At 55.2% G+C, this 16,486-nt stretch overlaps 1 protein-coding gene across 1 annotated transcript in view; it reads right to left on the bottom strand.

Moving 5' to 3' along the window:
- Positions 1–16,486, bottom strand: part of ACOT11 (acyl-CoA thioesterase 11) — a 45,762-nt gene that overhangs the window by 11,780 nt on the left and 17,496 nt on the right. Inside the window, exons 2-6 of the mRNA XM_075998574.1 lie at positions 8,921–9,128; positions 7,932–8,001; positions 3,015–3,075; positions 1,931–2,029; positions 1,324–1,459 (exon numbers count right to left, since the gene is read on the bottom strand). Of these exons, the coding sequence (XP_075854689.1) occupies positions 1,324–1,459; positions 1,931–2,029; positions 3,015–3,075; positions 7,932–8,001; positions 8,921–9,128 (574 nt within the window). The remainder of the gene's footprint in view (positions 1–1,323; positions 1,460–1,930; positions 2,030–3,014; positions 3,076–7,931; positions 8,002–8,920; positions 9,129–16,486) is intronic.

The raw sequence follows: 16,486 nt of genomic DNA, 5'->3' as shown, positions 1-16,486 counted from the left end.
GGGGGGCTGAGCGGTATCCAGAGCCCCGCATGCCTGGCAAAGGCTGCCCCTTGGGTGGGACAGCTGTCAGTACAGGGGGACTCAGGAGGGCTGCAGTGGGATGGATGGATCAAGGGCGCCTTGACGACTGTGGAAAGAGCAAGGCCTCCCCAGCCCGGGCCTCCAAGCCCCACGTAAATAGGGCATGAGGATTCGGAGCACAGCTAGGGGCCTTCACTGGGCTCAGCGAGCTTCCCCTGCTCTCTCCCCACTCGGGGCAGCTGAATGGCCTTTTGTTTTGTTTTGTTTCTTGGTTTTGTTGTTGCTGCTGCTGTTCTGTAGAGATGGCGTCTTCTATGTTGCCCAGGCTGGTCTCAAACTTTTGTCCCCAAGCGATCCTCCCACTTCATCCTACCAAAGTGCTGGGATTACAGGCATGAGCCACCAAGCCAAGCCCCTGAATGGCCTTTTATTTCTCCTAAAATTGCCTTCTTTAGGTTTGAGGGAAGACCCCACATTTGAACATTTTGGAGACTGGTAAACAAATCTGAGGTCCCCCCTTCTGGGCCTTTGCCCAGACTGTGTCCCCTGTCATCAGTCCACCTGCCACCATCCTACCCAGTCCCAGGGGGATCTCTGTGTGCTGATAGAGAACAACCTCCAAGATATATTTGCAAGGTGAAAAAAGCAAGATACAGAATGGTACGTACTCGTTGCTCCCTTTTGGGTAAAAGCAAGAGGCTAAATAATACATGCTACGCTTAAGTATGCAGGGACTGCTTCTGGAAAGATGGCCAACGACGGCAAACAGTAGTGGCGTCTGGGGAGGGAGGCCTGGGCTCTGGGATAGGAGGGAGTCTTGCTTTTTGTTTTTTTCTTTTTCTCTATTTATTTAGTAATGAAGCTGAAAGAGAGTTTTGCTTTTTATTCCATAGCTCGGGGAGGGGGAACATATGTGTGTGTGTGTGTGTGTGTGTGTGTGTGTGTGTGTGTGTGTGTGTGTGTGTGTGCTTTTTAAAAAAATCCTATATAGTCTTCAAGACCTAGCTCGATACTTCCTTCCTAAACACCTCGGCTCCTAGAGACCTAATGCATTTTGTGGATGCAAAGGGACTTTCATGTGGCCTAGCCCGACCTTCGCAGTTCCCGGGAGCAGGGAGAGAGGCCCAAACACTCCCTTGCCCTGGAGGAGACGTTGGGGCCAAGAGGGCTGGACAGGTCTGGGGCCACCAGTGGGTGCAAATCCCTGGGAGCTTGTCTTCCTCCCTCTGCCCATTGGGGCCCAGGACAGAGGAGCGTGCGGGACGCCAGTTGCCCTCCCCACGCACAGCGGTGGCTGCTCACCGTCCTGAATGGCACAGTTGGCCAGGAGGTCCTTGATGGTGTCCGCGTAGACCAGGCGCATGCGCCGGCGCTCAGCTGCCACGCTGTGCTCCGTCTTCTCCTCCTCTGTCCGCGGTGTGATCTGCTTCAGCTTCACCTGCGGGCCAGGGCACAGGGAAGCGATGCTCAGGATCAGCTTCCTAAAACAGCACAGGGGCCTGTGTGCTCCCCCATCTCTTGCCCAGGGTGGGCACACGGCAGGCCTGGGCTGCGGGTCGGTTGCCAGGCTTCCTCCCTCTGCCCGTCTTCCTGCCTCCACGTTGCCCTCACGCTGCACATTCGTCCTCCACATGCTCCCCAGGTCCCCTCCTTGGGCAAAGGCTCAGAGGATGGGGGACTGTCACCCAAGATGTGAGGAACAGTGAGACCTGAAGAATCCTTGCATGAGATGGGCAGGGAGAGGTGAGAGAAAGGAGAGAGGGAGGTGCCTGGGGTTGGATCATGGTGGAGGGTGGGCCTGCACTGGGGGCTACAGATTCTCTGTCCCCAGCCTCACACCCTGACCCAGGCCCACCTTGACAAGCACCCAGGTCGCTAAGCAGCATTGCAGCCAGGTACAGGCACCCACCTTGGAGATCTCCCGGTGGGCCACGAAGGTGGCCAAGGCCTTGCACACACTCCACTGCTTCTCAGAGCACAGGTCCTCGGAGGCCACCTGGATGCCCACCTGGACAGCAAGAGTAGGGTGGGAGGAGCGAGGAGGGAAGACACAGAGCTCATCAGAGAGGCCCCACAGATGGAGACAGGAAGTCCCCCCAGGCCAGGCCTCTGGTATTTCTGTGTCACCTACCAGGTTTAGGGGGCCAGAGACCTGGGGTAGTTCTGACTCTGTCCCTGGCTCCCCGGGAAACCTCGGGCAAGTCACTTCCCTTCTCTGGTCTGGGTTTCCTCCTCTGTACAATGGGAGTGATCACACCTGCCCTCGAAGGGCTATTGAGAGGCCAAAAATGAGACTGTGTCCACAGAAGGGCTTCAAGCAGGTAAAATACTGGGTAAATTTAAAGGCTGGACACCTGGGGACACCTGGGGGTACCTGGGCATTTATGTGGTGCCCAGAGGCAGAGCCAGGACTCTGCTGTGCCTCAGGAACCACCAACTCAGCTGAGTGAGGCTGCCTGGGCCTGAAGTCCACAGGTGGGCAGAGTCGTCCCCCCAGCTCGCAGGACCCTGGGCGTCACCAGGCAGCGCTCCCACGGAACCCTCAGCAACCCTGCAACGCAGGCGCGATCGCCTTCCCACCGGACAGATGAGGGGACGGTGGGAGCTAGCTAACGGCCTCGGTCCAGCCCTCTCCTGCCCCAGCCCCTCTGCCTCTGTGCCCGGCGCTGCGGCTGTCTTCCCTCCACTCCCGCAACTGCCTGGCCGACAAGGCTCGATGAGAACACTCAAGTCCCACGTGGAATCTATGTAGCTCAGTGAGCTGGGCAAGTCCCTTCTCCTCCCTGGGCCTCGATTTTCCCTTCTGTGTAATGGGCTGTTGGACAGGAAGATCCTTAGGATCTTCCTACCTGTGCCAGCCATTTCAGAGCTCCGCTCCCCCAACCAGGGCTCTGCGAATGGAGTGTGCCTGGGCTGGGGGCCGTGAAGAACGGGCAAAGGGGGCAGAGGACCCTCCCACACACCCACTCCCAGGCAGTGCCCACCCCACACACCTCCATGCTGGAGTTGAAGGCCCGGTTCACCTTGGCCTTGATATTCACCACTTGTCCAACACTGGGGAGAAGAAAGCAGGAGGTGAGCCTTCCAGAGGGGCCGAGGGAGGGAACAGGGGTCTCTGATACTTTAGAGGCCTCTGCTGGGAGCATCTTCATGGCTTGCAGAGCATATTCACATCTGCGATGTCACCAAGTCCTCAAAGCAAGCCACCAGGCCAGTGTCAGCTGCCCATTTTACAGGTGGGGAAGCTGAGGTTGAGAGAAGTGGCATGGTCTCATTCATCTTTCCCTTCCCCTGCTCACCGGTGTCCCATTAACGCTTGAGCTTCTTTTTGCTCTTGGTGCAATGGTTCCCTCCTCAGGGAGCCCCGTCCTCCAATCGCCCTGTGGGGCTCGCCCTCCAACACTTCTCTAGGGGACTGACCTCTGTCCCCCACAACCTGGAGGCCTCACGGGGGCAAGAACCACATGTTTTGCTCCCCACTGACTCTCCAAGGCCGAGCACATGGCACAGGGTGGGTCTCCCATAAATGGTGGCCAACTGAATTAACAAACTTCACATTTATTAAACATCAGCTAAGTACAAGAAGCTATAAACAGAAGGTGGAAGGAGAAATGAGAAATAGAAACATTTAAAGAATGCCTGCTGTGTGCCAAGCACTGGGCACTACCTTTTCTGAGCCTCAAAACAAGCTTGGCAGGTAGCTTTAGAGGGGATCGAGCATCAGAGAAGTTAAGCCATTTGCCCTGGGTCACCCAGCTAAAAAGTGGCAGAGCCAGGACTCTAGACTGATTTTGTTGACTGCACCAGCCCCACCCTTCCCAGCTGCAACCTCGCCTGTCCATCTGGAAGGATTCCCACATCCAGATGGATCCCGGGAGCCATCTAGCCTGCCCTGTGCCTAACTGGAGGGAGCAGAGGGTGCCCAGCTAATGGGCTGTGGGGAGGAGGAGGGGGGAGGCTAGAATGCTAGCCCCATCCAATTGCCGTGTGACCTTGAGCATGTCCTTTTGCCTTTCTGCTGTACCTTTCCACTGTACCTCTCTGCTGTCTATTCTCCTCCTGAGAATGCAAGACCACTGCCTGTGGTTCTCAGGGTCGAGAGGAGGTGGAACTGGGCCGAGCGCCAGGCCTGGCCCACAGCAGGCGCTCAGCAGGTGACATGAGCTCGTGCTCGCCAGACATCTGGTTCCTGTTCGTTTTGTTAGCAATACTCATGGCCATGTAGGGGAGGGTCACTTTTAGGAGATACATGCTGATGTGTCGAGGGATGAGGTGTCACGATTTCTACAACTTACTTCCACACGGTCCAGCAGAAAGAGAGAGAGAGAGAGAGGTATTTATTTACCTATATATAGATAAAGAATATTAGCAAAATGTTAACTATTGGGTCTCAGTGGTGGTGACCATTGCACCAGTCAACTTTTCTATATGTTTGAAAGTTTTCCTGGACAAAAATAAGGGGGGCAAAAACCTTCCATGGTCCCCAAAATAAAGATAAAAGTCTATTTCCCATGGTGCCAAAAGAGAGAAACGTGTGACTCTTCCCCCTCCCCTCCCCCTCCTCCCTGGCTTCCCCCAAAGCCAAGTGAACCCCTTTGGACCCCATGTGGACTTCTGAGCTTCTCTGCCCTGACTGTCCTCCTCCCCCAGCTCGGGCCAGGGAGCTCCCTCTCCAGGGTCGCAGCCCAGCCTCCCCAGCGCCCCTGCAGCCTCCAGCCCCAACGCCCCTCCAGGTGTTCTTCTCAACACGGGAGGCAGCTCCCCACAAACAAATCTGACCCCTGCCCAGTCCTTCCCTCCACCAATTTACTCTCAGGGGGCAGAGGAACCTGTATCAGACCTAGATGGTGGAGAACTCTAAGAGGGTAAATGACTAGCTTTCCTCAACAAATAAATTAAGAAAAAAAAAATGAGAGAGAGACAGATGGCTGGTGTTGGGGGCAGGTGGGGAAGTATCTATAGATTTTTTAAAAAAAGACTCAGAGGCTGGGAATGGTGGTTCATGCCTATAGTCCCAGCACTTAGGGAGGCCAAAGCAGGAGGATCGCTTTAGCTTAGGAGTTGGAGGCTGCAGTGAGCTATGATGATGCCACTGCACTCTAGCCGGGACAACAGAGCAAGATCAAGTCTCAAAATAAATAAATAAACATTAAAAATGAAAGAAATAAAATTTAAAAAAAAAAAAGACTTAGACATAGCCACCAATTAAAATTATTTACACCCTGACTTGAATGACAAAAATAACTGTAAAGCAAAACGAAGTGAAAACAAGTTCACGAGACAGTGTGGGCATCCGGACACCGAGTAGACATTGACATTGGTGAGAAATTCTCGTTAAGTTTTTAAGTGTGGTAATGATGTTGAAGTCACGTTTTAAAAGACTTCTTAGCCTTGAGAGATACACTTGGAATTATTTTTAAATGGCAGAAGCAGGAATAAACAAACAAAAAGCTTCCCCAGCTCTCCTCAGGGCAGCGGGCCTTTCCTGGCCACCAGCCCTGCCCCAGGCCCTCAGCTGATCATTTCCCTCCCCGCCAGCCTCCTCTGCCCTGCCACACTGTCACTGTGCCGCACTGTCACTCTGCCACACTGTCACTCTGCCGGCCCTGCAGCAGGTGCGCCCCCAGGGTGTGCGACGCAGCCCCCTCTGTCGCGGGCTCCTCTGAGTAAAAGAACCTGTGCTGGCTGCAGGGACCCTGAGCTAGCCCAGACACGGCTCCACTGGCCTTTAAAGCGCCACTCGGTACAGTGCTGGCAGGAGTCAGCTCAACACCTCCTCCAGGAAGACCCCTTGACTACCCTCTAAGCCACTATCCCTACCCCAGATACACAGGCGATGTAGATCACTGGCTAAGAGCAAGGGCTCTGCAGAGGGCCAGACTGCCTGCCTGGTAGTATACACTGGGTCCTTCACTAGCTGTATGGCCTTAAACGAGCTACCTCACTTTCTGTGCCTCAGTTTCCTCATCTGTAAAGTGAGGATACTAACAGCCATGTCATCAGTGTGTTGTTTTTGGTTTTTTTTGTGTTTTTTTTTTTTTTTGAGACAGAGTCTCACTTTGTTGTCCAGGCTAGAGTGAGTGCCGTGGCGTCAGCCTAGCTCACAGCAACCTCAAACTCCTGGGCTCAAGCGATCCTCCTGCCTCAGCCTCCCGAGTAGCTGGGACTACAGGCATGCGCCACCATGCCCGGCTAATTTTTTATATATATATCAGTTGGCCAATTAATTTCTTTCTATTTATAGTAGAGACGGGGTCTCGCTCTTGCTCAGGCTGGTATTGAACTCCTGACCTTGAGCAATCCGCCCGCCTCGGCCTCCCAAGAGCTAGGATTACAGGCGTGAGCCACAGCGCCCGGCCCAGTGTGTTGTTTTGAGGAATAAATAAACGAATGCAATTTTGTTTGTTTGTTTGTTTGTTTTCTTTGTGACAAGGTCTCGCTGTCACCTAGGCTGGAGTGCAGTGGTGTGATCATAGCTCACTTGCAGTCTTTTTTTTTTTTTTTCCCTCCACGTTCCAGACTGGCTTAATAACTTGCAGTCTTGAACTCCTGGGCTCAAGCGATCCTCCTGCCTCAGCCTCACGTGTAGCTAGGATTACAGGTGTGCATCACCACACCTGTCTGTTTTTTAAAGTTTTTGTTGAGGCAAGTTCTCACTGTGTTACTTAGACTGGTTTTGAACTCCTGGCCTCAAGCAATCCTCCTGCTTTGGCCTCCCAAAGTGCTGGGATTATGGGCATGAGCCACTGTACCTGGCCAAAAAGGCATTACAAATAATGCATCAGCATTGGTTCATTACTTGTACCCTATAAATGTAAGATGTTAACAATAGGGCTGTCTATAGAGATACAAATTTTGTGTACATCTAAAACTATTCTAAAATAAAAAGTATTTAGAAAACTATTACAGGGCACCCACGTGTCAGAGCTGATTATCAGGATGGAATGTCTCACTTTGGATTGAGTGATGCTCCTAGATCTGCCTCCTCTGCAGACCGAGACTGTGCTCCCCTGGACTCTGGGTATCCAAACCCAGCATGGGCCTTGGTCTAGAAGTGGCACTTCCAGCGAGTGAATGACTGTGTAAGTGAGTCCAGGGACTGGCCAAGCTTTTCCTTCACCGCGACACACTGGGCACCCAGGAAGTCCTGCATAAGCCCTTGGACATGATGTCCTAGGCACTCATGGCGAGTTTAGGTGCAACTCCTGCAGCCTGTCCTCGGCCGAGGCCTTGGCCTCCTCCCTGAGTCCCAGAAGCAGGACCTACAGGCAAAGCTATGGAGAGAGCAGCTCAGCACAGCACACTGAAACGAAGGACTTTCTAACCAATACAGCCATTAAAAAAAAAAAGTGCACCTCTGCAATGAGCTCCTCGTCCCTAGGGGTATGTGAGCAGACAGAGGCTGAATGGCCCAAGCTTCTGGCTCAGACTTTGCCAAGACACCTTGTCTAGGGGCCTCCCTACAGTCCAGTGACCAATGATCCACAGAGAATGTCCAGGCTCAAAAGAAGCATTCTCTGATGAAGTCTAATTCCTTCCATTTTGCAGATGAGAAAACTGAGGCCCAGAGAGAGAGAATGACATCCCCAAAGTCACACAGCGCCCCACGACGCTGTCTCGGCAACATCCAATTCCAAACATGAAGCAACTTCTGTGGCCCCACCCTGGCCAAGGGAGCCAAGAGAACCCACCCGGAGCACCTAGCAGCAGGCCAGCTCCTGGCCACCGCTGCCCCAGAGACGCTGCAGGCGGGGCCTTACTGCCCCAGAGGTTGTCCCCCCTCCGTTTTCAAAGGCTGTGGGTCGGCGGAGTCCAGCTCTGGGTAGCACACAGGCTGGGAGACAGGGGTGTGGGCCCCGGGCTCGTGGAAGGGAAACCGGAAGGACCCTGAGGCGGGAGGGGCCACTCACCTAATGGTGTGCTCAAAATAGATGTCGTCCATGGAGGCGGTGACGCAGGGGCAGCCAGCGTGCCTCTCCGCTGACATCAGGGTAAGGAAGCCAGACGTTAGCAGCCTCCCCACATCACACAGGCCTCTGCTCAGGTGCCACCTGCTCAAGAGGCTGTTCCGGCCGCCCCCTGCACTCTCCCCGCCCTTCCCCGTGCTCCTCCGCTGCCGTCACCAGCCCTGACCCCGCTCTGCACGGCTGGGTTTTGTCTGTCTAGTGTCTCTCCCGCCCCCCACTAGACTGTGAGTTGCCTGAGCATGTGGATTTTTGTCTGCCTGGTTCATTGCGGCACCCCAGTCCCAGAACAGTGCCTGCACACGGCAGACACTCACTAAGTAGCTGCAAGGAGATGGACGCTCACACCACGCTGCTCTACTTCCTGGCCTTCCCCAGCACCCGTGCCTGCTTATGCTGACCCTCAGGACTGCGCTCGGGCACCTTAGCCCCTCCAGAATCCCTTCGCTGCCCCCAGGGCTAGGTCAGGGGCTCTCAAACGGTGCTGGGGGCCAGTAAACGGTGCTGGGGGTCACCTGTCTGTCCCCTTCACCCTCCCCGCAGGCCGTGAGCTCCCTGTGGGTTGGAGAATATAGTGCAACACAAGGGATGAAATGAGCTCAGACCAGCGCAGCTCACTCAACTCAATGCAGGGAGCACGGTGAGGCGGACAAGCCCACCTGAAGCAGCCACGTTCCAGGCTGCTCTGGGTTGAAGCAGGGACCTACGTGCCCAGGCCCACCACTCAGGCTGTGGGGTCTGCGGGAGAGAGGGTGGGCCGGGCCAAGCACTGGGAAACTGGAAAGCGCATTTCATGCGGGGGACCAGCACGAGCAAAGGCCAGGATGAGGAACAGGCGTGGCATGCAGAGGGGACAGTGACCTTCTCTGACACGAGGCCCCTGCCCTGGGCCTGTGGGGCCGGGGGTGGGAGAACCGTGCCGAGCGCAGCCTCACCGGACAGGCAGGCCGTGGTGTCGATCCACTTGAGCAGCTGCCCGACGCTCAGTTCGCCGCGCTGGTTGGTGTGGCAGGGCAGCACCAGCTGGCTCATCTGCACTTCCGTGGGGTTGCGGTACCCCTCGCCGTCCGCCATGGCGCCGTCGTCCCCTCCACGTGAGGCTGACTTCCGGGACGTGCGGCTCGAGAACACAGAGGCGAAGCCCTGGGGAACAGGTGGGACAGTGAGGTCAGCTCACTGCGGGGACTCCCAGGCCTGCCTCGCCCTGAGACCGTAGGGCTGTCGGGAGAGGAGAGAGCACCCAGGGCCACCTCCCACCAGAACTCGACTCAGGAGTGGCCAGCACCTCCAGCCCGTGGGCTCCGACCCCAGGGGCTTTTTTTTTTTTTTTAAGACAGAGTCTCTCTCCATTGCCCAGGCTAGAGTGCCGTGGCATCAGTCTAGCTCACAGCAACCTCAAATTCCTGGGCTCAAGCAATCCTGCTGCCTCAGCCTTCCGAGTAGCTGGGACCACAAGCATGCACCACCATGCCTGGCTAATTTTTTATATATGTATATTTTTTCGTTGTCCAGCTAATTTCTTTCTATTTCCAGTAGAGATATAGTCTCGCTCTTGCTCAGGATAGTCTTGAACTCTTGAGGTTAAATGATCCACCGCCTTGGCATCCTAGAATGCTAGGATTACAGGCGTGAGCCACAGCACCCAGCCCTCAGGGGCTCTTTGAATGCCACTTCTGCCCTGTTTCTGCTTGGCCAACAACTATGTATTAACACAACCTTGGACATGAGGCAGGGGCAGGGGAGAGAAGAACACACAGAGAAGTCAATCCTCCTCGCTTCAGCTCGTGGGCCCACTTTTTAAAGTGTTGTCTTAGATTTACCTTCATCCTTTAAAGATCAACTCGGTCTATTCAGGGGGCCCAGACAGCCCCGCAGCAGCCAAGCCCAGGAAATTGTTCCTAAGCATAAGAAAGCGTTTCAAGAAGCAGCTCTGATGTCATCCTCAAGGGCCTCTTTGTTGGGCCCCTTCATCTGCCAGGTGACATCAGGGTGCTAGCCGCCACTGGGTGCTAGTGTCTTTAGCACTTGGGTTTGTTGACCTGGAGGGCTCAGGGCAGCCACTGGCCAGCTGTCCGATCCAGGGCAGGGTGCGGCAGCTTCCAGCTGGAGGACCAGGAATTCAAGCCGGGATTCCTGCCCAGAGCCCAGCCTGTCTTACTGTCCAGGCAGAAGAGCTGGGGTGCTTCTCAGTCCCTTGGAAGGGGGTGAGGGAAGCGGGAGGCAGCCTGCCGTCCCATCTCTCAGGCTGCCCTCCCTATCAGACTGTGAACTCTAGCGCTGGGCACACCTGCGTGTGGGAGAAAAAGAAGAGGGCCGGCCACATGAGTTCCAATCTTATGGCCAATGCCAGTTGTGTGGTGGTGACAACTGTCCCCACTAACGTTTATATAGCACTTAAGTGTCACATATTCTTATAAACACTTTATATGTACTAATTTGACTAATCCTCATAACAAACTATGAGACAGGTCCATTATTATCCTCATCTTACAGATGGGGACACTGAGGCCTGAGTAAGTGGCAGACCCAGTTCTGACCCCCAGAGGCCTGGCTGCAGAGTCTGGGCTCCTGCCCCCCACACCCCGCTGCTCGCAGGGCCTCCCGGGGCTGAGATGAGGAGTGCAGGGCCCCAGGCCCGGATGCAGCGGCAAGCCTGCCACGGCAGCAGGACGGGCGTGGTGACGGCTCTCAGGCTGGGGTCTACGCTCCTCAGATAATTCCCCCCGCAAGGCTCCCGTAGCTAATTCAATAAATTCAAAACACACCAAGGTGACTAGTTCAAGGTCACCGCCCCCCTACGTGGTAGATCCAGGATTGGAACCAGGCCTGTCTGCGCCAGAACAACTTGTGGGTTCCCAGAGACGCCGTTCATTCCCGAGAGCCCCTGCGTGCCAGGCACAGTGCTGGGCACCGAGCGGGGAGTGGAAGGCGGCCGTCCCAGGAGCTCTCAGCCGGGTGGAGGCCGAGAAGTGCGAGGCTGCCCGGCTCACAAGTTCTCACAGGCAGCGTGAAGGCCACTGCGGCGGCGCAGGCAGCAAGGCCCATCGCCATGGTAACCACTGCCAAGGCAGTCTCGCCTGGCGTGCGCCGAGGGCCTGCGTGGATGTGGATGCAGGCGGCTGGCTTTCTGGGTGTGGGAGCAGGTAGAGGGAAGAAGCAGGCAGATTCCACTCTCTCCACCCCGTCCCATAGCGAGGGATACTGGGAAGAACATTCCAGAAAGAAGCCTTGGGGAGTGCTGAGGAAACAGAGAAGGCAAGATGCAGAGGACAAGGGGGCACAGGGAGCAGACTGCCTGTGGTTTCTGGGTGGTCTGGGCATGCACACGGGGAAGCCCCCACACAGCGCCTCTGCCTTGCCAGCCTGCTCACGGCCACCGCTGGGTCCTCACCAGGAATGCAGAGGGCGAGGACTGTTGGCCCATCTTACAGACCAGGAAACTGAGGATGGACAGAGCCCTGGACCAGCAATCACGATGGCTGAGATCCAGCTGATCAACCCCTCCTCCTACGAGCCTCCTATTTCTTGCTCTGTGAACGAGGCCCTATCTCCCCATTGGAATCCACATCACTGGAGACAGGACATTTTGTCCCATTTGTTGGTTCATTTGTTCATTTATGCATTCACCAAACACCTTCTGTGTACTGGGCCCTGGGCCACACACTGAGAGGACAAGGACAAATTGGGCCCAGGAGGGCCTGGCACACAGTAGGACCACATCAACGGTTTGTGCAGGGACAACCAGAGACAGACTTGAGTTGGAATCCTAGCTCTGTCCCTCAGGTGCAAGGCCCCTCTCCTCCTGAGCCACATCCATCACTCACACTCGGGAGAGAGGCTCGCCAGGCCTGACAGCCTGCCCGGGGACTGGCAGGCCCGGCTGAGACTTCCAGTGAGGAAGCTCCGAGAGCCCTGTCATTCTGTCACCCTGTCAGGCAGGAAACACTGTGCCCCTCTGAGCAGGGCTGAGCTCTTCCCCCACAGCAAGCTGAGGGGGACAAGCCTCACTGTTGCTGTCCCCATTCCCCTCAGAGACAGGGGTGAGAGACTCTGGGCTAAAGCCCAGGCAGCCCAGGCACGGTCTCTCAGACTCCACCCCTTCCTCAGACTCCGCCCCCTTCCTCGGCTTCAAGGCAGTCTGCCCACATGGGGCAGGCCAGGCCAGGCCAGGCCTCCTCGCCCCAGGTGGGCAGGCAGCCACCCAGCCACCGTGGGAGACAGGGGTGTGTGTGACCCAGCCAAGGTTTGGCCAATGGGGCCCCAGAGCTGAGCCACTCCCCCCAGGGCCAGTCACAGGGAGGACAGAGGCCCTGGATGGAGTCGGAGCCCGGGGCAGCCAGGCAGGTTGAGCCAAGACAGGAAGGGCTGAGTCACTACAAGGGTGGGAGGGCACCCAGAGGTCGGAGATGTGTCCTCTCGGACACCCGCCGTGCCAGGCACTGGCCCCAGGCCATGGCAGATCTGGCCAGACTTGATAATCCTAGACTAGGCCCCAGCTAGCTACACCGTGGGCTCTGTGTCCCTCCTCCTGGGCCAGAGCAAGACAGACCACCTCGCCCAACCCCTTCATAGCCGGGGGAACTGAGGCATGGGAGGAAAGGCTGGTCCAGGGTCACCAGCCAGGGGAGCCCAGGCGAGCCCTCCTGGGCCAGGGTTCCTTCTAGGCAACTTGATAACAGTCTCATACTAACAGACTTAACCTTGATTTCCTCCCTCCCCCACGTACCCAAGTCCCAGTGATCCCACCTCCTTCAACTCTTGGTCTACCCCACTGCCCTGACTGCCCAGGCCCTGGCACTGCTGGCTCTGGGCTACTTCACAGGCCTCCAGGCTCCCTTCCTCCTTCCAGCTCCACACAGCACCAGACAGATCTTTCCAGTAAGCAAATCCACCAAGTCAACAACCACCACGTACTAATTCTTGCCTTTCAGGAAGACCTGGTCAGGCCTCACCAGGCACTTCCCTGCTCAAGACTCCTCAATGGCTCCCCACTGTTCTCAGGATCAAGCCCCCCACTATAGCTCCTGCCACTAGCCTCGGTGGCTGCTGTCCCGGCTCCAGACCACATGCATTTCCTGGGAGCACCACTCTCACTCCCATTCGGTTCCTCCACCACCCAGGTGCTACTTCTGCTAGAATGCCTTCATCTGCCCCTGTGGCTAGGTTAGCCCCTCCTCCTCCTCCCTCACTCTTCCCCAGGGACAGTGACAACCTCCCGGGCCCAGCAGCCTCGCCATCTCCGTCACTGCACTGACCAAGCCATGCAGTCACTGTCCTCGTAGCCCACTCCCACCAGACAGACTCTCCCACAGGACAGGGACTCACACTGGCACACAGTGGGTGCCCAATAAATGCCCATGGAAGAGAGAAAAGGAAAGAATAATGACAGGGGCAGCCCCAGAGCTGAGACTTGAAAGACGAGGAAGGTCTTAGGTGCAGAGAGGCTGTAAGCAACAGCAGAAAGGAGAAGCAGAGGACAGCCACAGTTCAGGTGACGCGAATGCCAGGGCAAAGGGCAGCAGGTGGGAACTTGCTGGGTTACCTGCATAGGTGAGACAGAAGGAGAGAGGCCAGGGTTGGGGCTTGGAGGCCAGGCCAAGGAGTCCCCAGAAACCGGGGAAGACTCCAGGAGAGGCGCGTGGCCTACAGCGATTAGCGGGCTGAGACCACAGTGCCTGCAGGCCCCAGCAGGAACAGCAGGTCTAGTGCAAAGGAGACCGGCATGCCCTGGGGGGGAGGGGCAGGCTTGGGTGACCCCTGGAGCAACCCACATGACACAGGCTGTGCACAGGTGCTGGGGGTCAGCCTAGCTTGGGTTCGAATCCAGTTCCCAACTAACTCGTGTAACCTTAGGGAGGCTGCTCGACCTCTATGGGCCTCAGTTTCCTCATCTGTAAAAATGGGATTGTAATACCTACTTCCAAGCCTCACTGGGGAGAGGAAATTAAATGAGATCAAATATATAAAGGTCCTAACACATGCCTACCCTAACATTTATTGTGTGCTTACTGTTAGCATTATAATACTGAGCTTGGCTTCCTATAGAAATACGGCTGGGAGAGACCCAAACATCGTTGAAACTGCACTGTCTACATAGTACTTTCCACTCGTGAGCTCGCCAGAACCTCACAGCAACCCTCTGAGGGACAAGATTATTTGCTCATCACATAATTTCAGTGAGAATTCAAAAAGCCAGCAATGTGGAGCAGGGCGTAACATCCAGGACGCGAGACTGCAAAGTCTCTGCTGCTCCCACCCTCCCTGCCCTGCCTCTCCCGGGAGGGGTGTGGGGTACTGGAAGCCAGGCCCTGGGAGGGGGCAGGGAGAAGAGGCCTTCGGCCCCACCTCGGAGCTGCCGGCCAGGCCCCATGAAAGGCCTCATTGTCTGAGCCCGGCCACTCTGAACAGAGTGAGGGAGCTGCCCATACTGGACGCGCTGTCCCCACAAAGGTGGCCCCAGCCCTCTGCCCCGGCCTCTCAGAGAGACCAGTGCAATCGAGGGCAGCCGCCCGGTGGCCTCCCCACCAGCAAGGCAGGAGCATGTGTCAACATTCCAAAGCTCCCCTGTGGGCCTCTTCCCTACCTTCTTCCCAAAAAAGGCTCTGAGGCAGCCTGCACACGCGCCCGGGACGCACGGACGCACGCAGGATGCACGAGCACCGAAACGCAAACGGAGTTAAGGAACCAAATAAGGGAGGAGAGGATCACGGTAGGAATCCAGATGCCCACAGAGAACCGCGTTTGGCCTCGAGGTTCCCAGCAGACACGGCAACAAAGGGTAGCAGGGGGTTCCAAACCCACAGGTAAAAGGGGGAGCACTGGTCCATGAGGCCAGCCTGAGGGCGGGGAGGGAGGACACGGGCAGGCCGTTTCACAGGTTTCCGAGAGTCCTGTAACATCAGATCACGTCTTCTTTCCAGAAGATAAATATTGATCCCCAGTGCTCTAGCAAACACGCTAATTTTACTTCTAGCTACAGAGAGTGTCCGCACTTGACCCTTTTCAAGATTTGGGATTAGAAGGGTAGAGAGTTGAACCAATATTTTTTACTAAGCCTCCTAAATGCCAGTCATTTGGTGAACATTCACTGAGTAGCTAGTGAGCATCGGGTCCTACGCTAGCAGCTTTCACAAGTATTATCCTAGCAATTCTGGTACCTACCCTGCCAGGCATTTGCTATTCTACTCATTTTACTCATGAGCAAATCAAGGCTGAGAGAGGGAACACTGCTTCTGAGCAAGCTGGAAAGCAGTAGAGTTTAAGTCAGTCCTAGAACTGCCAGCTAAGCTCGTGTTTCCTTCATTCTATAGCACTTCCATAGGCCTTGGAGGTAGGGGAGGTGGAAGAAATTCTTCCCCCTGAGGCTCAGAGAAGAGAAGCAAACTACCCCCAGTCACACAGCTAGTCAGTAACCAAAGAGGGAACATAGCTCAGGGCCTGAGTCCCTGGCCGGTGGCCACAGCCTGCTTCAGGCTGATCAAGGGCTGCCTTGAAGCCAGCTCTGTGCCCTCCCGGCACAGGGAGGCCCTCAGCCTAGCAATCCTGCACCAGGCCCTGAGTCTGGTGAGGAAGGGAGGCAGTGGAGGAAACTCCAAGCTAAGGACAAGACTTCCTCAGTCAAGCCCAGTTTCTCCTTTGCGAGTAGAGCTTCATGGCTGTGCTGTCAGTCCAGCTGCCTTCCGCAAAGCTGAAGGAGACCTCGGGCAAGTGATTTCACTTCTCTATGCCTCAGTTTCCTCATCTGTCAAATGGGGATAATAAAAGAAACTAAGGTTATAGTGAGGATTATAAAAGATGGTGAACTCACTAAAATGGCTATAATCAAAATCACAGAAAATAACACGCATTGGCAAGGACGCGGAGCAAACAGAACCTTGTACGTTGTGAGTGGGAATGTAAAATGGTTGAGCCTCTTGTGAAAAACAGTTTAGCAATTTGTCGAAGAGTTCAACATAGACTTGCCATACAACCCAGCAACTCCACTCCTAGGCATATACCCAGAATAACTGAAAACAGGAACTCAAACAAATGCATGCTCCCAGCAGCACTAGTCACAGTAGCCAAAAGGTGAGAACAGTCCAATATCCGTTAAGGAATGAATGAACAAAGTATGGTATATACATATAATGAAATGGTATTCAGACATAAAAAGAAATGAAGTGCTGATACATGCTAGAACAGATAAGCTAAAAAAATCATACTAAGTGAAAGAAGCCAGACAAAAGGTCACATATCATATAATTCCATTTGTACGACATACCCAGAACAGATAGATCCATAGAGACAAAAAGCAGACTGGTTGTTGCCAGGGGCGGCGGGGAAGGGGAATGGGGGAAACCGCTTAATGAGTGAGGGTTACAGTACTTGGGAGTGCGGGAGGTTTGGGAACTAGTAATAGACAGAGGTGGTGGTTGCACAACCTCGAGAATGTGCTCTTTCCACTGAATTGGTCACTTAAAATGGTTCATTTTATGTTATGTGAATTTCAATAAGTTAATTTT

This window comes from Microcebus murinus, chromosome 2 (genome assembly GCF_040939455.1).
Source record: "Microcebus murinus isolate Inina chromosome 2, M.murinus_Inina_mat1.0, whole genome shotgun sequence".
NCBI lineage: Eukaryota > Metazoa > Chordata > Mammalia > Primates > Cheirogaleidae > Microcebus > Microcebus murinus.
Note: the sequence above shows the minus strand (reverse complement) of the source record. Positions and strands in the feature narration are given on the sequence as shown.